Genomic DNA, 23,129 nt, shown 5'->3' on the forward strand with positions numbered 1-23,129 from the left:
TTATAAAATGGTGAAAATTCAAATCCCACAATCCCTTATTTGTAATTCCCAAATCCCCAAATCTCTGTAAGGCAGCATGTTTTGTGTGAGTTTGGTATCAAAACTTGAAAAATATGAGGCTATGATAGTCTTTATCGATCCTACTTAGTATAAAGGGCTGAACATTTTGCCAAATTACCATTAATGTGTTTGATTATACTGGGCTTCTCTGGATGCTGTTGGAGAGGTTACATCAGGTATGGTGTGGTCACACCATTAGATCTTCAAAAGCCTGAAAACTTCTGAATTCCTAAATATACTTTTCTCTGACGATGCTGCCTAAAGAACTGTGGACATGGGGTTGCATGTCTCTCATAGGATTACAGGAAAATTCAAGGAGATAATGGGAGTGAAGCACTAGGTATGGTGCCCAGCAGATAGAAGAGCATGGTAGCTAGAGTAATCATTATTGTTATTATTAATGTATTACTATTATTATATACATTAGCATAGTAACATAAGAGCACAGGCTAAGAGCCAGATCACCTGGTTTAGAATTCTGCTTCTGCAGAGTGACTTTGAGCAATTTACTTAACCTCTCTGTGACAGTTTCCTCACCTGTCAAATAGGGATAAATACAGTAGCTGCCCCAAAAGATTGTAGTGAGGATCCAATGAAAGAATACATGGAAAGCCCTTAGAATATTATCTGACCCCTAATGGTAGCTGTTACTATTTCTCTTTCTCCCTTCCTCCTGCTTTTAAAACAGTAGCTGCTCCACAGTGCATCACACCATCTTTCTGCTGAGACCAATTGTTGGACTGTTGAATGATCCTTGCTTTTCAAAGTAGGTCCCTAAGGAAATGTGATTTTCCTGGGGGTTACATGAAACCATCTTATAAATGAGGTGTATGTTTCTTAACTGTATTCTAAACATGGACTTAGGCTCCATATAGATTTAAACCTGAATTCTGGCACCAAATTTGAGTAAAATATTCAACCTTTCTGGATCTCAGTTTTGTCCTCCTTAAAATGGGGTATGTTGACCCATCAGAAGATGTTTTCTTGAGTCTGCCTATGTTCCTTTAACTTTTGAGCTTTGGACTCTTCCTCCAATTTTATGAATCCCAAAAACATGAAGACTTAAATATTGGTGTATTTATTGGTATGGAAACTGGACCACACTGATTATCTAAATAAAGATTACATGAAGGTTTCTGCCAGCCTAACCTATGGCAGGGGGTGGAGTGAGGAACATACTATGCTTGATTATCTACCACAACAGATGCTAAACCTCAAAATTACCAAAGTGTTTTCAAGATGAACACACCTGAGAGGATGGAGGTTGACTTAAAAATCTCTGTGAGGTAGCTGGTGGAATTTCCAATGATATCTACCAGTAGAGCTGTAAAATCTGCAAGACAAATTTAGGAGGTTTAAATTTCTGCTTCAGAGACAAAAAGAGAAAAGTATACTGTATGTGGATTTTTCAGAGTAGATTTTACAAGTTTGATTTAGTTTAGTGTATTGAGGAATATCAACAATGGTATAGAGAAATACTACTAATTCTAAAAAAGGAAAAGTCTTGATTTCAGGCCAGAGGTAAACTTTGGATCCACTGTTAAAATTCTCTTTCTTCTTTTATTGTCCTCTCTCCCACCCCCTTCTCTACTAACATCTAAGAGCTATGAAGGACCACATTGTTGAATAATGGTCTTTCTGGAGGGTTTTCCCCATTGTTTTACCTAATTGTTTTTACAATACCAACTCCATCTGATAGGAAGAGCCCCTCAGACATGTAAGGTAAATTTACAGACTTGGGAGTTGGAAAATGAAAGTGCAATGTGAAATTTACTGGTGGATTATAAACTATGAACAATAGAGACAAGACACTTTATGAAATTACCACCAGGAACCTTTCCTTCTGCCCCCTTTTTAAGGGGACTCACGGTGGTGGTGGTGGTGGGGAGTGGTGTCTGAGATAATTTTTTCAGCATTTCGGGTTATAGAATCATTGTGGACTTTCTTTCTCAGCTAAGTTTGAACGGGGCCATTGCCTGACATGGTGGACACCATTGACTGTGTAAATTCCTAATATTCTTCTAGTCAAACAGCTGCCATCTCTTTCTTTGTTCATTTATGGCTTTCCACGATCCAACACATTCTTGACTTCGGAACAAGGCAAATGTGTTGGAGGAGCCCCAGTCATTTTCTAGAGAGGAAGCTTCTTGGGTCCAATGGATGATCTCCCATCATACTGTGTAAATGCTCCTTTCACTTATTAATGGGATCATGAGTTTGGGTAGGAGCAAGCTAACTTGAAAATACAGAACCACGAGAGGTAGGAAACTGTTATGTGACAATTAGTGGAATGTGTAGCCAAGACCAACAGATGATGGGCACTACTATGTAAGAACCAAAGCCATGAGGTGCTCTTACTACATCTGTACAGGCACATTTTAACCTCCTGGAGGGAGAACACCTATGCAGTATGTAGTATACCTATGCAGGCATAGACACCTGTGTATGCAAACATGGGCACCCTCTTTCTCTGTCTTTTTTTTTTTTTTTGAAACTGAGTCTCGCTGTGTCGCCCAGGCTGGAGTGCAGTGGTACAATCTTGGCTCACTGCAAGCTCCACCTTCCAGGTTCATGCCATTCTCCTACCTCAGCCTCCCAAGTAGCTGGGACTACAGGGGCCCCCCACCACACCTGGCTAATTTTTTAATATTTTTAGTAGAGACAAGATTTCACCGTGTTAGCCAGGATGATCTTGATCTCCTGACCTTGTGATCTACCTGCCTTGGCCTCCTTCTCCGTCTCTTTAGACCAGTCTGTTCTTAGTCAATTGTGGAAACTGAGGAAGGGTATTATCTCTTAGTCATTCCATATATTTTCTTCCTGCTTCTAAAAATTCTCCTTTGTTTATTAATCCATTTATCTAATAAATATTCATTGAGCATTAGCAGTGTGCCATACACTTACTAGGTACTGGAGAGTTGTGTAAGACATACAGAAGAAGTTGAGGTTAGTGGGGAAGAAAGATTCATAAACAGACCAATAAAATGCAACTTGGAAGTCATTATTAATCTTGCATACAAGCTATGAGCAGGGCTTTGAAGCCACACACAAAACATGGAGTCCAGGTTTTGCCCAAGGCTCAGAGACATGATGTAACTTGTCCAAAGTTCCAGAGTACGTGGCAGAGCTTGGATTTCAGCTGAGGTCTGCCTTGGGCTGAAGCTTCCACTATTCCCAGTATTCTTACCACCACTCATGAAACCTCTTGCTCAATGCCTTTTGTCAATTCTCCCTTTAGAACTGTTTTCACAATCTGCTTTTTAGGCTTGGGAGAAAGCCAGTTATTATTAACTCAAAGATATTCTTTGCATTTATGAAAGTTTGAATTATCTAATTTACTAGCGATGATCAAAATGAATGATTCATGACTACCTTCATACATAAATAGAAGGTAGAATTAAGAAAACCTTTTTACCTATCCTTTTGGTAATGATTTAAGACTGTCTCTTAACACTCAGTGTTGGCAAATGTGAGTGGAGAAACATAGGCATTCAAACATTGTTGGTAAGACTGTAAACATATGCAAGACTTTTAGAAGACATTTTAGCAATTCAGATCATTATAATATTGTTTCCCTGTCAGCCAACAATTCTATTTTGAGGGCTTTATTCTGCAGAGGTAATTGGGCAAGTATTCTAAGTGATTTTACACAGGTGTTCATCACAACCTTGTTTATAATTGCAAAAATATGAGGAATTAGCCAAGTTTCCAACAAGAGGAGACAAATTAAATAAATCATGGTACATTCTGTCAATGAATACTAAGAATTCATGTGAAGGATGAGGCATACTTGCATTCACTGGAATGAAATGGATTTTTAAAGACATATGGGTTAGTTTGAGAGTGGATTATAAAATTGCATGAAAAAAATGAAAGATACTGATGGTTGTCTTTCAATATCGATTCTCCCACCTTCCTTTAGTAAGAGAGTATCAAATTTTAGTTGGGAACATGATGGTTTAACATAATGACTATAATTTCAAGCTTGCTTTGCAGGTGAGTGTAGCCATGAGATTAAATTCTGGTCAATAGGATGTAAAAGAAATGTGAATGGTTTCCAGGCTATGAATTCATAGTACATGTTCATGCCTTCTGGGATGGTTTGGATCTGTGTCCTTGCCCAAATCTCATGTCAAATTGTAATCCACAATGTTGGAGGTGAGGCGTGGTGGGAGGTGATTGGATCGTGGGGGCAGACTTCTCATGAATGGGTAGCACCATGCCCTTGGTGCTGTTCTCATGACAGTGAGTGAGTTATTGTGAGATCTGGTTGTTTAAAACTCCTTTCCCCTCTTTCTCCCTTGCTCCTGCTCTAGTCATGTAAGATCTGCCTGCTTCTCCTTCCCTTCTGCCATGATTGTAAGTTTCCTGAGGCCTCCCCAGAAGCTGAGCAGAAGCAGTCATGCTTCCTGTACAGCCTGCAGAACCATGAGCCGATTAGACCTCTTCTCTTTATAAATTACCCAGTCTCCGGTATTTCTTTATAGCAATGGAAGAATGGACTCATACACCTTCCAAATCCCTTTTCCCCTTCCTTGTAGTTGGACTGTGGATGTGCAGGCAACCTACCTTAGGCTATGAGAACACAGATCCATATGTAAGGCAAAGCAACAAGCTAGAAGGAGCCTGGGTCTCAAAACCATCAAACCATTAGAGCAGCCCTGGCATGTCTACATGCCCAGATTATCACACATGAAAGCAATTAACTTCTACCTTCCTTAAACTGGACTATTTTGGAGTCATTTGTTATAGTAGCCCACCCTGTATTCTAAACAATACAGATAATGGGTTCCTATATGTAGAGCAGGATGTCTCCACAAATGAGTAGATATTAGTTGGGGTACATAGGTAGGTAGGTAGGTTAGATAAGTAGCTTAGATGACAGGTTGGATAGATAAGTGGGTTATATAGGTAGTGTAGACAGCCTTGTATAACATTCATCAGCATGTTAATAGTGACTACCAGTGGATGGTGGGATATCAGTTATTTCTGGTTTCTTAGTTTACCTGTCCATGTTGCATAGCATCTTGATATCACAGTACATTATTTTTAAAATCAAGAAAATTTAAGCAAGTTTCATTTAGGAAGAAAAAAAGGAAAATATGCAAATATACCCTCAAAGGAGGGCTATAGGTCAGAGTTGAAAACATTAAAAAGAAAATGATCCAGATCTAAAGATCATCCAAAAAGACATCATCCCCAAAGGCGCTGAGCAACAGCAAGTTGTTGGCCTAAGTGTACAGCCTCTCATGGTAGCGCTGTGACTTCTTGTCAAACCTTGCGAAAGTTGCTGTGACCTACCAGAGGAACAGCATGCAATTTTATCAGTAGATAATGATCCATGGATCATTCTTTTCATGTAATTGTTGCAAGTGTGTGGAAATATGATTTGACTCATGAAATCGAATTATAAACTTTCTCCATGCAGATGTAACTTTTTAAATCTTATTTTTATCTTTCACACAATCAGGGACACACTCAGCACAGACTTCTACCCTCAGCAGGGGTTAATGAAATGGTGAGAAAGGCGTGATTATGAAGAACTTTTTTCCTCGCAAATGTATTTGTTGATGAGATTCACAGGGTAAATTACGTAAGATAATAGACATTAAGTACTCAGTGTAGGGTCTGGCATATAGCACTCATTAAATATTAGTAATTCTTTCCTTTAATATTTTCACAATATTTGTTTTAGAAATTCTACTCTGTGGGGGAAATAATCTGAAACAGGGAAGAGTTTATGCACAAAGATGTCCAATGCAAAATTATTTATATTAAGAAAAACCTAGATCCACTCAAAAGTCTAAGAACAGCATAGTGGCTAAGAGAATGCTTGCATAGCCATTACAAATATTTATGAAGAGCTTGTAATATGGTGGAAAATATTAATATTAGACTAAGTGGGGAAAAGTACAAGAGGCTTTGGTAACCTTTAGTGCGTGCTTCCCTTACAATCTAGTCTTCAACAAGCAGCCAGAAGGATCCTTTTAAAATGTCAGATCATGTCTCTTCCCTGTGCAGACAATCACAATGGCTTCCTTCTTATTCCGGGTGAAAACTAGAATCCTCACAGTAGACCTTAAACTTTTATGTGCTCTGCAACACCCTCCCCACTTTGCCCTCACCAATCGGAGCTAATTTCCTACAACTCTGTCCTGGCTAACTGGCTCCACCTATGCTGGCTTCTCTGGTCCTCCTCATGCTGCTGCTTAGGCATTTGTCTGGAACACTGTACCCAGGAATAACCACAGGGCTGGCCCCTCACATCCTGAAGATCACCCCTCAACCCTCACCTCATTTGGAGAAGACTTTCCTGACCACCCTACACACAGTAATATCCCCCACCGTGACTTTTCCCTCCAGCTTTCCCCTGCTTCATGGTCCCCATGGTCAGGCTGTCAGCCCACATACCATGTACTTGCAGTGCATTTATTTACTCTCTGCTCCCCACTAGGAATCTGTGTGCCACGGGAGCAGGAGGTGTGTTCACTTTGCTCTGTGTGCTTTACCCACACCTAGAAGGGTGCATGGCTCATAGTGCACGCTCAGACAGAATTACTGAATGGGTGAATTAGTGGTGCAAAAATTGTCACTTTTATTTTTCAGTGTTCTCTAAAATAAGGAACATGTAATACTTTAAAGTTTTATTTATAAAACTAGCACATGAATATACTCTCCTTGGGAAAAAAAGTTCAGATAATCTAAGGCTCTTTTAACCAACATTCTTCCACTCTAAAACACACTCCAATCTTCTTTTCAGAGGGAATCACCTATGTGGTGCCCACATATGTGTTCTTATCAATAACACTGTGCTCTTCATATTTTTGGGTAACTTTCTTTTTCTAATTAAAAATCTCTTGGAAGTTTCTCCATGCACAGGCCAAATTTGAGCACTCTCTCATTTATGTATTATCTGTGGCTATTTTCCAAAGTTTAATTAGACTTTGGAGACTTAATGGAGACTACTTAAGCATTTTCCCTCATGATGGATATTTAGGTTGTTCCTCAATTTTGCAATTAAAACAGTGCTTCATGAACAATTTCCTCCTGTCCCTTTTGCACACACAACTGTTTTTCACTGGGATAATGAATGTGCACATGGTTAAGGGTAGTGGATAGGAACGTATTTTCCTATCTTACATTGAGGAAAAACATAAACTTATCTAAAAGGACACAAGCAAAATTGGAAAAGCTGCAGGCCTCATGGTTAGCTATACCCACCTGATAAGTCATTGGTCCGATTGTTTAAACAGTAGCAATACCTTGTGGGGAATTTGGCGGGGTCCACCGTCTTCAGGTTAGAAACTGTGAAGAGAAAGGATTCAACAGAGATCCTGACACACAGACCGGCCCTGCAACACATCTCCACCACCACCACCACCATCAAGAAGAGCTAGGCAGCACTCACTGTTGTAAACAGCTACAGAAAACTTGTGGAAGGCGAAGGAACTGTAGGAAGTGACACTCAGCAAGGAGAAGAACTTCTTGCTATCTGCCAAAACATACCAGATAAAGAGACAGACAGATGGCTACTAAGGTAACAATGAGTAAATGATACAAATAGGTAAACAGTCCCTAGAAATTAACAATACAAATAAAGAAAGCAATGATGAAAATAAATAAACAAAGAAAAAAGTAGCAGAAATAAAAAATAATAAAGTAAAACTAAACCAAAAAACTGAAGAGTATGTATCATTTGCCAATATTTCCTGATCCATCCCAAGCTGTGGCAACTCTCTAAGATTCCAAGGTGTATTAGGCTCCTGAGGCTGCTGTAACAAATTATGACAAACTCGGTGGCCTAAAACAGCAGAAATTTGTTCTCTCACAGTTCTGGGGGTTAGAAGTCTGAAACTCAGTAGGGCACACTCCCTTCAAGGGCTCTAAAGGAGAATCTGTTCTTGCCTCTTTCAGCTCTGGCGGCTGCCTGTGTCCCTTGGCTTGTGGCCACAACTCTCTCTGTTCTATCATCACATGATCTTTTCTTCTGTGTCTCCTTTGCCTCTTTCTCGTAAGGGCCCTTGTGGTGGCATCTGGCACAACACAGATAATCCTGCACAATGGCCTCATCTCAAAATTTTTAACTCAGTCAATCAATATGTTGTCATATCAGGTGATATTCACTGTTTCGACATATAAAGAAGTATTCACAGATTCTGGTAATTACAAAGTGGATATCCTTGGCCATTTTCAGTCTACTATACAAAGAAAGGGAATTTTTTTTAAACCAGGAATACTAACATAAACAATCAGGTTTAGGAATACATGCATGAGCATCTTGTCTACTCTCCATCAGTGCCTGTTTTTGGTTTGTATCTGGAAGACAGTGCAGCAGAGGGAGATCTTTCCAGACCATGGTCTGAGAATCACCCACCTGCATCAATTCACAAGGTGCACCTATTAAAAGGGCACATTCCTGGATGTGACTCAGGTCTACTAAATCAGATGGTGAAGAAAGGGGAAAGGTGGGTATGCCCAGGGTTCTGAATTTTAACAAAGTTGTCAGGTGAATTTTTTTTTTTTTTTTTTTTTTTTTTTTTTTTTTTTTTTTTTTTTTGAGACAGGGTCTTGCTCTGTCACTCAGGCTGGAATGCAATCACGCAGTCACAGCTCACTGCAGCCTCAACCTCTCAGGCTCCAGTGATCCTCCCACCTCAGCCTCCCAAACTACTGGGCTTATAGGCATGACCCACTGTGCCCGGCCTCAGGTGATTTTTATTTATATAAATTTGTGACCCACTGTGATGGTGGATGGAATGGCAGAATCATTAAACTTTGGTGCACGCAAATCACCAGCGGTGTCCATTCTCCCTCTCGGCTCTCTGGCTATTGCCGTCTGGAGACCCTAATGCGGTACACTGGGTGAGAACCAGACTCTGTATTTAATAAGCTCCTTAGAAGAATGGGGTATACACCAAAATGTGAATACTCCAGTACTCAGTTTTTTTCATGATAAGAATCACAAATAGCACTTGGTAAAAATGTACGTTTTGGGTCCCATCCAAGATCAGCTGGATCAGAATCTCCAGAGCAGGAACCTAGGGAGATGAATATTTAATAAGTATGTCAGGTCCTTCTTATTGTGCAACAAATTTGGGGAACTTTGGGCTAGATCACAAACCATATAGAATTCCAATTCTATATGGCAATGGGCTTGCTTTAATGTCTGCATCTAGAAAATGGGAGTGAGAGTACCACCCCATGGAGGTTATACAAGGATTAAATTAGTCATTGGAAGAGTTTTGAGCTCCTCGAGGGTACCAGTTACGGCATTCGAGTCTCTGCAAAATTTCGCAGAGCCCAGGGCAGGGCCTTGCAGAGGAAAGGACAGGATTAGCAGTTCAGGGCTGGAAGGGCTAAATATTTTGCAGCCCATCCCTCCTTCTGATGATTCAGTCTCTCCACAGCACCCTCTGCAGGTAGATCACTGCCTTCTTATCGTGCACCTCCCAAGGCAGCCCTAGCCACGGCAACTCTCATGAGAGCAAATTGGAGGCAGGAGCTATATCCCTGTGATTTACAGTAACAGGCATTGGGACAGGGATGGATAATAATGTTTAAGGGTAAATGTGTAAGTGAACAAGTGTAGAGCCACCAGGCACAGTTGTGCAGTGTGTGTATTGCACAATCCTAGGGAATGCCATTTATATAGACCTCAATGCTGAATTGGCATTCTCCATCCCCCTTATTCTAAATTACATGTATCATTACTTATTTGTTATGTTTATTGTTTGTTTTTGGTTACCCCTTCACCCAATAGAATGGAAGCTCCCCCAGGCCAGAGATTTCTGTTTTTTGTTTACTGCCGTATCCGCCAATACTTAGAATAGTGCCTGACATGTGAGAGGTGTTCTATGAACATTGACTGAAGAATGTGAGAATAAATAGTGAAGGCAGTGAGGAGTGTACACTAGGGATCGTTCAGGCTTTGCTGTCATTCACTAAGTATGTGTTACATACAAATCATTTTGCTAGACGCTAAAGAACACAGAAAGAAGATTACAATAATATCGTAATCATAATATGGTCTTAAAAAAAGAAATCCAGAATCATATTAACTTAATCAATGAGTAATTATTATCAGTTTATGGCAGCAGAGTTACAATTACAAACATACGATGTCTGGAATGCAATTTACTCTCAAAATTCTTGTAAACCTTCTACGTCATTCCGAGTTAGGTGGGACAATGAATTCTGCATTCTGTTTCTGTTTTTGTTTTTTTGAGACAAAGTCTCACTCTTTCTCTCAGGGTGGAATGCAGTGGCATGATCACAGCTGACTGCAGCCTTGACCTTCTGGGCTCCAGCAATCCTCCCACCTCAGCCTCCTGAGTAGCTGGGATCACAGGCATGCACCGTTGCACGCAGCTAATTTTTGTATTTTTTGTGGAGACGGGGTTTTGCCATGTTGCCTAGGCTGGTCTCAAACTCCTGAGCTCAAGCAGCTTCCCAAAGTGCTAGGATTACAGGCCTGGGCCACTGAGTTCAGCCTATTCTCCACTCTGAACACCGAGAAACTTGAGACACAGAAGTGACGTGTCTTGTCGAGGCAGCAGAAAGGTTCAGAAAATACACTGGTACAATAAAAAACATGGACCTGGATTGTGTTTTTAAAAAATGATTACCTTTTAATGCTCTACTCAACATCCCATTCACAAGCTCCGTCAGGTTAAGTGCGGACAGATCGATTGACCTTGCAGGCAGCTCTGAAAGAGATTCAGAGATAATGTCACTGGCAGGCTATTCTCGGCAAGAGAAAAAGTTCCTCATTTCCAAACTTCAGGTAGATATTCAACTTCTTTGCACATGTGCTGAACACAAACCAAGTGTCAGGCACAAGGGGTTCCAAGTCAAGAGGAGGATCCCGACCTTAGGAGGTGACAGTCAACAGAGTGACAAATATAGATAATAGAAATCCCAATGAAGCACAGGAAACATTAACTTTTAGTGACGATTGCATCTCTGCATTTGGAGAGACTCAGGACTCATATAAAACGTATCTCAAGCATAATGGGAAGCCCAAGGGCATTGCAGGAGTTCTCAGCAGTTCTTTGAAAATAAGTACCCTGTGTAAAAGTGGGGTCCACACAACCTGGCTGAGCATTGACATCACCTGGAAATATATATATTTTGAATTACACAATTCCAGTACCTGGGCTCCATCCTCAGAAATTCAGAATTAATAGGTCCAGGATATGACCCAGGATGGAGGGAGAAATCTCCCAGGTGTGGCAGGAGTGGTAGGGTGCAGCGAGTGGAGTTAAAATTCCCACTTCCTCTGGCTATACCTTAATGATTTGGAAACTGGCCAGGCTCACGCCTGTAATCCCAGCACTTTGAGAGGCCAAGGTGGGTGGATTACGTGAGATCAGGAATTTGAGACCAGCCTGGCCAATATGGTGAAACCCCGTATCTACTAAAAATATAAAAATTAGCTGGATGTGGTGGCGGGTGCCTGTAATCCCAGCTACTTGGGAGGCTGAGGCAGGAGAATCGCTTGAGCCTGGGAGGTGGAGGTTGCAATGAGCCAAGATTGTGCCATTGCACTCCAGCCTGGGCAACAAAGGTGAAACTCCATCTAAAAGAAAAAAGATTTGGAAATAACAGTTGACAAGTTGGAAACAGTTGTTGATGCTCCTATTTATTCAAACATTGCCTTCTTCAACTTTTACTTAATGATCAGATAATGATTAGAGAGATGACGTTCTCTCCACTGTGGGAAACAACAGAGGTCCAGAGAAGTGGAGGAATTGCTCTGCAGCCCAGACAACCCAAGGGATTTTGGGGAGCGGCACTCACCCGTTGTAGCAAGAAACGCCACCCCTTTCTCCTTCCTCTCTTCTCCTCTAAGGCCAGACACTGGGAAGAAAACAGTCTTCATGAGAAAAATGCGAGTGGTCCAGTTCCTACCCCCAGGAACGGAAGATGTCTTGGAAGCTTCTTTGGCATCTGCTCTCCATGCGAGAGTCACTGGCAGACACTGAGGAAAGGCAGATCCCAGACTCCTCTGTATGGCCCTGATACAGATTCTAACCTCTCTGGGATGGGTGTGGCCTAGAAATCCACGTTTTAATAAATAAGCTTGGTGATTCTGATACAGGGGGTCTTATTTACCCCACTTCTTAACTGAGTAGGGAAACTGAGGCCCAGAGAGGACAAAAACCTTGAGCAGTGGTAATAAAGGGTTCAGAACCTACTTTCTGGAACTGTAGAGCAGTGGCCAAAATATTAGGCCTCTTGACTACTTAGCAAATTTCATGAGGCCAAAGGAGAAAATGTCAAAGAAAAATATGAAATTTCAAAGGCAATCATTCATTCAATCTTCATTGGTTCATTCAACAAATATTCACTGAGGGCCAAGCAATATGCTAGGCAATATGAAATGGTAAAGGGGAATGAACCCAGTCTCCAGCTCCATGGGGCTTCCTGTGTGTGATTTGGTCAGGGAGGAGGAGACTCACATGTTGTGACAAGAGAGGAAAGTCAACACGGTGTGGGAGCACCAAGGCACTAGCCTGGTGTCGGGATGGAGAAGGCCTTCTTGTGGAAGTGACATTAAGCAGAGACCAGAAGGATCAGTTGTGTTGGACCACATGCTATAGAATTACACTGCACTTGTGACTACGACTGTTGCAGTGGTCATTTTTCATGTTACATCTGGATGGAGAAGGTGCCCTACTTTACAATTTATTTTATTAAATTAAATGCGACACTGAAGCGACATATCCTGTCAGGGTCGCGGAGAGGTTCAGAAAAGAAGCTGACACACAAAAAGCTAGTATCACATGTAACATGAAAAATGACCACTGCAACAGTAGGTACCAACAGGATGGAGAAGGTGCTTTATTTTACATTTTCATTTTACAAATGGAAAGCAACAAGCCACAGAGTCTGAAAAGTGTGCTCTGTGTTACACAGTAAGTCAAGATTTAGGGCTGATGTAGTTACCCATTACACCGAGGAATGTCCCATCTTTTTCCTTCTTAACATCTTTATTTCCAGACACCGAAATAAAAGTTTTCATGAATAAAATAGGAACCTGAAAGTACAGCCTCAAACACTTCATAACTAATCCTCAGAAATCATCTTGTCCAACACTTTGAAGAATGGATAAACTGAAATCCCCAAACTTGATTTGATGTACCTAAATCCCATATTGGGCTAGTGGCTAAGATAAAATCAGAAAAGAGCAATCTCAACTCTTTGTCCATGTTCTTCTCGCTCGCTTCTTTTTATTTTACTTTTTAATGTAATTTAAATTAATTTTAATTTTATTGAAAAACACAACATGAAATCTACTCTATTAAATTTTTCTTTTTTTTTTTGAGTTGGAGTCTCACTCTGTTGCACAGGCTGGAGTGCAGTGGTGTGATCTCACTGCAACCTCTGCCTACTGGGGTCAAGCAATTCTCCTGCCTCAGCCTCCTGAGTAGCTGGGATTACAGGCCCATGCCACCATGCCCGGCTAATATTTGTATTTTTAGTAGAGATGGAGTTTCACCATGTTGGTCAGGCTGATCTCAAACTCCTGACCTCATAATCCACCCGCCTCGGCCTCCCAAAGTGCTGGGATTACAGGTGTGAACCACCACGCCCAGCCCAATTAACAGATTTTTAACTGCACAATACGGTATTGTTACCGATCATCGCTATGCTGTACAGCAGATCTTTAGAACTTACTTATCTTGCGTAACTGAAATTTCATACTCTTTGGACAGCAAACCTCCCATTTCTCTCTCCTAATCCCCTGGTGACCAGCTTTCTACTCTGCTTCTGTGAGTTTGACTATTTTAGATACCTCATGAAAGTGGTATCACGCAGTGTTTGTCCTTCTGTGACTGGTTCATTTCACTTAGCATACTATCCTCCAGGTTCACTCATGTTATTGCATATGGCAGCATTTTCTTATTTAAGACCAAATAATATTGCATTGTATGTATATACCGCATTTCCTTTTTTTGTTTATCCATCAGTGGCCATTTAAGTTGCTGTCTTCTGCTTTTCGGATACCATGTTGAAACTGAGTCAAGTCAACTGTTGCCTGCTTAAGCCAATTTGGCCTTTTACCAATTGTCAAGCTTTTCGGTTAAATAACAGAGCTTCTGGGGTTAGAGGTAGGTGAGGACTCTGACTCCCCTTCCCCATAATAGAGCTACTGGAGGCAAGGGGCGTATGTCACAACAAAAGGAAGTCTGAGACAGACATAATTAAGCAGGGCAAATACTGCCAACTAGTCAGCTCTCTAGCTTGGGTGAGGCCACTTCAACCCCTCAGGCACCTGCGTGGCACTTTACCTAAGCAGTCTACTCTTCACCAGCTGCTATAAGATCTGCAGGAGGCACCAATCAACCTTGCTTGTGACCTGCCAAGGCAACAGAGTCCTCCATGCAGGTGAGGGGCCAGGATTATGTCAGTTCTGGGTCTCCAGGCAGCAGGGATGCCCCAGGCTATGAGGCTGGCAGGATTCCTATACCTTTCCAGCCAGAATGGGGGGCCCTGTGTCATCTTCCTCACTGAGCACCATTTTTTTTTTTTTTTTTAGCACCATTGCTTTCACCAAGGAAAGAATATTTCTACCACTCCTTTTTTAAATTACAAATCCTGGGGTGGATTTTGATAACAATATTTGAAGTCTGAACTAAACACCAGTGGAGCACAGATTTTTGAATAGGATGTAATACAGAGCATTTTTCAAATAAGTTCCCTGACAGATTACGAAAAGATATTTTTCTATTTTTGGATAAAAAGACCACCATAATAATATCTTTAAAATAGAAGTTTCCTAGCACTTTTTGTACTTCTTCATGCTCAGTATTTTATCACCTTTTATCCTTCATGATTACCTGTGGGGCAAAAATTGTAGTTCCCATTTAAGGAGGAGAAAATTGGAGGCTCAAATAGGAAAAATACTTATGGAAAGTTATCCTACTTATACACAATAAATTGGTACGATTGGTGCTATCAGGAAAGGGAAGCTGTCAGCTGGGGAAGCATTTAACTTTATACACTTTTGTACCTTTTGCTGTTTGAACTGCGTGAATGTACTAATTAAAAATAAATGAGAATATAAAAATAGTCCAGGCCTGGTGGCTCACACCTGTAATCCCAGCACTTTGGAAGGCTAAGGTGAGTGGATCCCTTGAGCTCAGGAGTTAGAGACCTGCCTGGGTAATATGGTGAAACCCTGTCTCCACCAAAAGTACAAAATACTATCCAGATGTGGTGGTACATGCCTGAGGTTCTAGCTATCAGGAGGCTGAGGTGGGAGAATCTCTTGAGTCTGGCGGGTGGAAGTTGCAGTCAGTTGAGATTGTGCCACCTCACTCCCATCTGGGTGACAGTAAGACCCCATCTCAAAAAAAATAAATGAATAAAAATAAAAAGTAACATAATTTCCACCAAAACCACACCAAAAATTGTCCTGCTTGTTTACTAAAATTTAGAAACAGAAACCTGTTTTCCCTGACTCCTCTTGTCCTTCCTGTTGCAATGTATTCACCATTGTACTGCAAAGTCAATTTCATAGCATCAAAAAGGAAAGCCAAAGAAAGATGAAATTATTACAAAGGCGATTACGGCAAGTAAAAATATCTCCAATTATAAAATCTTCTATCACCAATGGAATGCCACAGTCTTTGTGGATTTATTAAGATCACAAGGATTCAATGAACCATAAAGAAATGAGCAGCTCACAGGAACCATTGTTGTGACTATTAGAGTGTTAGATGTGGATACAATCGCTTTCTTATCAGTAGAGAAAGTAAGGCTTGGGGAAGTCAAGGAATTTGTCCAAGAACAGTGAGCTGAAAAGGAGCCCTTACTACCCACTTACCTGTTGTAGGTAAAAAGGTCATTCCCTTCTCTTTCTTGGCTTCTCCTTTGATACCAGACACTAAAGTAAAAAAGGTTTAATCAGAGTAATTATAACCCAGACATAATACCAGAGATAATTTGATTCAACATACCCATTTTACAGATGAGAGAATTATGATCTGGGATTGTGAAGTGACATTTAGTCCCACATCTAGTTTATTCATTCATTTAACCATTTAGTCATCAAATATTTGCTGACCAACTACTGATGATGGATCATGCTATTGAGTGCCGAGTATTTGCTAGGCATTGTGTGTGCTGGAAAGGCAGACACATAGGAAAACAACATTGAATACCTTGAAGAGAATGGTGAGGGTATGTAACAGGGGGCTGATCTAGTCCCAGGAATCTGGAAGCCTTCCCTGAGAGGGGACGTTGAGCTGAGCTCTGAAGAATGAATTGCATTTGAGTAGGATATAACTGGGAGAATATTTGATGTATAGAGAACAGCACAAGCCCAGTGTCTGAGGTAGGCATGAGTATTACTTTAAAGAATTGAAAGAAGGCCAACAGTGATGGGGGCATAAAGAATGAAACAGGTGAAGGTGGTAGGAAGCAGGGATGGTGAGGGAGGCAGGTTCACGCAGAACCTGAAAAGGACCTGGTACACTACACAGAGAGAATTAGGAAGTCCGTGAATAATTTGGGGCAGGGGGAGAGAAAAGAGGGAGGAACTTGGAAGATGACATCACAAGATTTATGAAAAGATCACTCAGGCTGATTGGTGGTGAATGGGTCATGGAGAGACAAGAGGAGAAGCTGGTTTGGAAAGCTCTCTCATGGTCCAGGTAAAGGAAAATAATGCTTTGGACAAAGGTCGCAACAGTGGAGGTGAAGAGAATTCTTTTGCATAGATGAGAATCAAATGCAAAAAGTCAAGGGAAAAACAGAAATGGGGAAGTTATTCTTGCCATTTTGAACAAATAATTCGTTTAGGATTCTGGGCAGAAATGTTGGCTACTGAGGTTCTCTAAAGCACAGTGGATACTCAAACTTATTATACAACACAGACACTTCCAGAACTCCAGCCAGACCCACCTGTGTTCCAAAGGGACAAGACACATGCCAGGCCCACGCACAGCCTCACTGGAGGACCACATGACAGGAAGCCCAGCATGCCTGTGATACTCTGACCCACCTGGAATGAAGCAAGCAAGCACTTGGAGGAAACTGGCTAGATTACTAAGCACATTGAGGCAGACCTTCCCTTGAGAACAGTGCCTGAGGAATCATTAAAATCACAATCTGAAAAAGGCTTTGTACTAGGTTAGGAGAGGTTAGGAAGCTAAGGTAAAAAATTAACTCAACAATTTAATTGGCTTAACAACAAAAGTTGATTTCTTGTTTGTAGTATGTATTCACTGCATTTTGGTGGGGAACTCTGCTCCACACAGTCTCTCAGGGACTCCAGTTAATGGCGCTTCACTATCCTGTAGTTCTCCATGTGGCAACTGTAGCCTCCTTAGACTTTGATTCACTGTGGCACTGGAAGGGAGAGAGCTGTGGGATTATGCACCAACTCTTAAGTGCTTCGGCGGGAAGCAACACATTTGCTTTTGCTTGCAGCCCATACCAAAATTACTTACATGACCCCACATGACTGCAGGAAATCTGGGAATGTAGAGGGGGATGCATACATATGCAGGGAGCATTAATGTTTCTTCCATGGGTTTTCTGGCTGTTGAGATGGGAAATATCCTTCAAATACAGCATCACTTCCTCTCATAAATAGGAAAATATATCATCATAGGAGTATGTGAGTGTTCACAATCTCTTCCCTTCTCTGCAGCACTCTGTGCCAGCCATTCTCATTTTGCATTTGCCATGCAAAATCATCATGATAGTTACAGCTGCAAAGCTGAGACTAAATTGAATAACGGCTAACATTTATTGAGCACTTTCTGCGTGCCAGATGCCACACAAAACACTGTCTGATTCATACTTGATAGCTGCACAGTCTTTCTGTGTAGATATTAATGTAATGACAACTTAAATACAGGCTGCACAGATATGATTTGAAAAGAGGAGAAATTTACCATTGATAGAGGGATGGATTTATCTGGAAGGTGAATTGGGAGGGAAGAAAAGTCAAGAGAATCTGTGCTTGGGTTGGAGAAAAATGTTGCCGAAAGGGAGCATCCTCAGGGCAAATTGCATGTTGAGAAGTTCTGCGGTCCATTAGGAATGGGAAGCCCCTGTGGAATTTTCTTAAAAGATCCCAGAAACAGTTAAATAGTTTTTAAATTATTGATAGATATGTGACTGGCATTTGTTCTAGGTGCCACCCCACACAGAGACAGGTCTTACAAGGAAGCAACAAGCTGGGGCTTTCCTGAAGTTCGCCTATTCTCGTAAGTCTGTTTACTCTCTGAATATCAAGTTTCCTCATCTGCAAAACGTTAAGAGAACTCTCACAGGGTCTTTGTGAGGATTTAAGATAATGAATCCAGAGCATTTTGCCCAGTGCCTGGCACATTGTTACGCTCACAACACATACCAGGTATCAAGCTCAGGCTGGAGACACAGGGACAGAGTAGACACTGCTACTTCCCTTGGGCTGTTTAGTAACTTAGAAGATGTAGACACATGCTCAGCTAATTCACACTCAAGGCTGGCTGTGCTAAATTCTCCACTGAGAGAGAGAGAGAGAGAAGGAGAGAGACAGAGAAGGAGAGAGAGAGAGAAGGAGAGAGACAGCGAGCACCTGGTGAAGCCAGGACTTAGCGTTCTCTCCAGCAAAGGGTGACGGGGGGTGGAGGTGGGCAGGCAATTCCTGCTAAAGGAGGATTCTTTCCTCTGGCACCTCAACGACTGTGCAAACATTATCTCCCCTTTTGAGTTTCATGTGTAGAATGGACAGAGTCATAGCTATGTTGAAGGTATTTTTGTGAAGATTAAATGAGGCAATGAAATATGCTTACTACAATCTCTGGAATATGGTAGATATTAGGAATCTTAATTTCTTTCTCATTCTCTTATCATTCTCTTTTTTTCTCCTCTTTCTCCCCTTCTTCTTCTGTATCTATTTCAGGACTCAGCATCATACCAGAGGAATATGGAATTAAAAGATAAAACCTTATAGTAGAAAAAACATTATTTACATTTATATAACAGCTACACATTTCTCTCTTTTTGACTCCTGCTTTATTATGTTAACCACCCTCTTCCATCTACTAAGAGTAAACATTCTAAGAGTTATTTATTTTTATTTCTTTGAGACAGAGTTTTGCTCTTGTTGCCCAGGCTAGAGTGCAATGGTGCAATCTTGGCTCACTGCAACCTCAGCCTCCCGGGTTCAAGCGGTTCTCGTGCCTTAACCTCCTGAGTAGCTGGGATTACAGGCATGCGCCACCTTGCCTGGCTAATTTTTGTATTATTAGTAGAGACAGGGTTTCTCCATGTTGGTCAGGCTGGTCTCGAACTCCTGACCTCAGATGACCCGCCTGCCTCAGCCTCCCAAAATGCTGGGTTTACAGGCATGAGCCACTGCGCCCAGCCAACATGCTAAGATTTATTACTCAAAGACTACAATTCCTACTGATATTGTTCTTGGAGAAAAATGCATTTTTACTTCTCCCTGGTTTTTTAATTCTTTATCATTGGCCTAGTGAACTATATGTTTGGATTAGGTTGTCAGATTTAACAAGTACAAAACATAGGACACCCGGTTAAATTTGAATTTCTGATAGCAATGAATAATATCTTAGTGTATCTCATGCAATATTTGGAACATCCATAGTTTGGATAATTGGAGAGTTTTATAAAGGAACACTTCAGACTGGCTAGACTCAACTGACAGTAAAACTGAGACTATCTGGCCTTATGCTCCCCTTTGCAAGTCCGGGCCACTCCGGGACAGTCTAGGACAGGGAGGCAGCCTGGGTTTAAGGTCAGACAGACTTTACTTGAATCTCGAGTTGGCCATTGTGATCTGGGCTAACTTACTTAACCTTCACTCAGTCAAAAAGCATTTGTGGAGCTCATGACATAGTTGTTAGAAGCACAGACCCTGGCATTGGAGGACTGCTTAGGTTTACTTCCTGGCTCTGCTGTGCAACTTACTAAACCCCTCTGTGCCTCACCCAAGACTGTCCTGAGGATTAAAATATGGTACATTGATAGACTGCAGTGGACAGTGTCTGGCACGGAGCAAGTGCTATATAAATGTTTAACAAATAAGTGATAGAATTAAAGTACGGCAAAAACCTCAATTACTTCTGCACCAACATAATATAGTGATAATAATAAAAATAAGAAAAGATATTGGTATTCCAATAGTAAGCCAGACAGACAATATTCTTCCTATGATAGAGTGAGTCCTCAAAGTTATATCTTTAAAAGACTGAATTAGATATCCAAAACTTTACCATAAAATTAAGTTGTCATTATTTCACTACATTTCTCATGATTATTATTGGATAATTATTTACAAATCTCTGTTTCTTCCATGACCCTTGCAGAAGAGCAAGTCACGTGATGACAGGACAACAATAATTATATATTGAAGGGGATCAAAATATGCCAGTCAAAATATACTATCCCCTAATAAGTGACTTTGGTCACGTGGATTATTTTGAGCGGAAGGCCATTGAGAATCAACAGAGGCAGAAAGAAGCCTTCTTGGAGCGTCTCCTACCTGACTATGTACAGACACTTCTGAGAAATTCTCTCTCCCGGGAAGAGCTTTATGGCCATGAAGAAGATGGAAAGTGGGTGCTGAGTGGGCACACAAACCTCACAAAAATAAGCCTTAGCTTCCATTGATTTCCCCATATATTTCCTTCCCACATCATACTGCCTCTAGAAGCTCAAAACTCTTTTCCTTTGTCTTGTCACTTCTCCACAAATTTCTCACCTTTTTGTTAAAGTGATGTGTAAGTCCCCAAGTCTGATGGCCCTTTTAGGATTTGTTTGTTTGTTTGTTTGTTTTTGAGATGAAGTCTCACTCTGTCGCCCAGGCTGCAGTATAGTGGCGTGATCTCGGCTCACTGCAACCTCCGCCTCCTGGGTTCAAGCAATTTTCTGTCTCAGCCTCCTGAGTAGCTGGAATTACAGGTGCCCATCACCACGCCAGGCTAATTTTTGTATTTTTAGTAGAGGCGGGGTTTCACCATCTTGGCCAGGCTGGTCTTGAACTCCTGACCTCATGATCTACCCTCCTCAGTCTCCCAAAGTGCTGGGATTGCAGGTGTGAGCCACCATGCCAGGGTCCCTTTAGGGTTTTTATTTCATTTTGTAAGGACTCCTATAAGCATATGAAAAAACCATTTTTCTCCTGTAATCTATCTTTTGTTAGTTTAATTTGCAGGACCTCAGAAACTGAACCTAAGAGAGTAAACAGGAGTTTCCTCCCCTAGAGTACAATGTATTGATCCTCCCATTTTGAGCACAATCTGTTATTTCAACTTCTCAAGCATCCCATGAGACAGGCGTTGATCTTTGAGTTACAGAAAATAAAGGCCCAGGGTTCTGAGGTGTAGCCCCGGCTCCCAGTCACATGATTTCTAAGCAGGAGAACTGGGATTTGAACCATGGTCTCTCAGATACTAAAGTATCTTTTCCACAGTGTTCTGTTTTACTCTCCTGCTTTCAAAATACCGACTTGGAGTGCCAGTAAAAAGTCTGATATTGAATACAAACAGAATGGCCATTTCAAAGCATTTTGGGAAGTGGAAGGGTTAGAAATCCAGTCACACTCCCAGGAGAAGGGCTGAGAAGTGTTGCTATGACTGATGGGCCAAGAATCCACCCAAGAGTCTTGTGAAATTAATTTGCAATATGTCTGTGTGTTTTATCACAGCAGCCCTGAAGCCGGGAGTGTGGATGGTGAAGGCAAATGCTCTAGAGTCTTAATTAAACATTGTGTTACCTCCAATCAACAAGGGTCCCAAATCAACCAACGTTAGTTCAGCTTGATGAGCAAACCTGCCTTTCTCACTGAACTCTGCAGTCAAAAGGTGCCGGATCAGATATAGCGTCATTACGGTGTGCTGTGGAGAGGTGGAAATACACACTGGAGTGTCAGCGGGTGTGGGCTAGCCACAGTGAGTGACACATGTTCTGAGGTATTACGACGGTCCATTCAGCCAGTAACCTTCCATGGAGATATCAGCTCCTCCTTCTTGAAGAGAAACCAGGAGCCTAGGGATTCTAGACAGTTCGCCCAAGGTCATAAAGCTGGCAGGAGCAGCCCTGGACTTCAAACTTAGGTAGTTTGGCTCCATGAGCTGTGAGAGAACACCAAAAGGTGAGGGGCTGGCTTTTAAAAAACATCTAATGACAGAGAAGTGAAGATTCTAATATTTGTTGACCATCTGATGTGCTAGGAGTTTTACATGTAGTAACCCATTGGTCCTTCCAGCAACCCTACTAATGACTTGTAATTCTTATTTTATAGTTTCAGGAAACCAAGGCTCAGACAAACATAAGGCCCAAGGGAATGCCTCTGGGAGAGCCAGGATTGGAAGTCCAGTCTGTTTGCTGCCAAAATCCATTGCTGGTTGAACACTGAGTAAGAAAGTATAACTTTTTAGCTGTTGCCTCACTGCCAGTCATTTTTTAGCGTACTCTTTCATCCTCATTCCAATGCTTTGGATTAAAGATTATGTTTCTTTTATCATAGATGTGAGGAGAAACCATCCTTCCAGCTGGTGACTGCCTTAAGATTCTAATCAATAGCTTAAAATGAACAACGGCAAGAAATAGACTGTGATCAAGTGATCAAGGGATGGAGTCTTAGCTAAATGCAATGTAGATATTGGATGATAGAAACTGCTCTCATATCTTTCAGTGTCCAGGAACCCAGAGTTCAGGATTATAGCAGATGAATTCTTTAGCTGGCTTCTTGCTTTGAAGAGGAGGAGGAACAAAAGAGTTTTAAAATACCTACCGTATACTACTTACCTATCTTCTGAGAAGTATAAATTGACTTCAAAGAACTTAAATAACTAGAAAGGTTAACAGCTAGGTCAGAGCCATGGGGTTTATATGAGTTCTTAGTGAAAGATACAGTGGGTGGGGGTGGAGAAAGGCTTGATAACATTGCTTTAAATCCCCTTGGGAAAAAAATGGAATAATAATCCTACCAAAAACTCAGGGTGGTGAAAGAAGATCAACTCCAAGGGAGAAAAATGCCCATGCAATGAACTGAATAGCATCCGTGAGCAGAATGACAATGCACTGATTCAGCATGGGAT

General features: G+C 41.4%; 1 protein-coding gene across 1 annotated transcript in view; it reads right to left on the reverse strand.

Annotated features, from left to right (window-relative positions):
- HHLA1 (HHLA1 neighbor of OC90) overlaps positions 1 to 22,892 on the reverse strand; it is a 45,075-nt gene extending 22,183 nt beyond the window's left edge. The window contains exons 1-8 of the mRNA XM_038000117.2: positions 22,837 to 22,892; positions 16,972 to 17,071; positions 15,893 to 15,952; positions 11,860 to 11,919; positions 10,686 to 10,766; positions 7,469 to 7,552; positions 7,282 to 7,365; positions 1,310 to 1,393 (exon numbers count right to left, since the gene is read on the reverse strand). Of these exons, the coding sequence (XP_037856045.2) occupies positions 1,310 to 1,393; positions 7,282 to 7,365; positions 7,469 to 7,552; positions 10,686 to 10,766; positions 11,860 to 11,919; positions 15,893 to 15,952; positions 16,972 to 17,050 (532 nt within the window). The 5' untranslated portion in view covers positions 17,051 to 17,071; positions 22,837 to 22,892. The remainder of the gene's footprint in view (positions 1 to 1,309; positions 1,394 to 7,281; positions 7,366 to 7,468; positions 7,553 to 10,685; positions 10,767 to 11,859; positions 11,920 to 15,892; positions 15,953 to 16,971; positions 17,072 to 22,836) is intronic.
- Positions 22,893 to 23,129: the final 237 nt, after the last annotated feature.

The sequence above is a fragment of the Chlorocebus sabaeus genome, chromosome 8 (genome assembly GCF_047675955.1).
Source record: "Chlorocebus sabaeus isolate Y175 chromosome 8, mChlSab1.0.hap1, whole genome shotgun sequence".
Taxonomy (NCBI): Eukaryota; Metazoa; Chordata; class Mammalia; order Primates; family Cercopithecidae; genus Chlorocebus; species Chlorocebus sabaeus.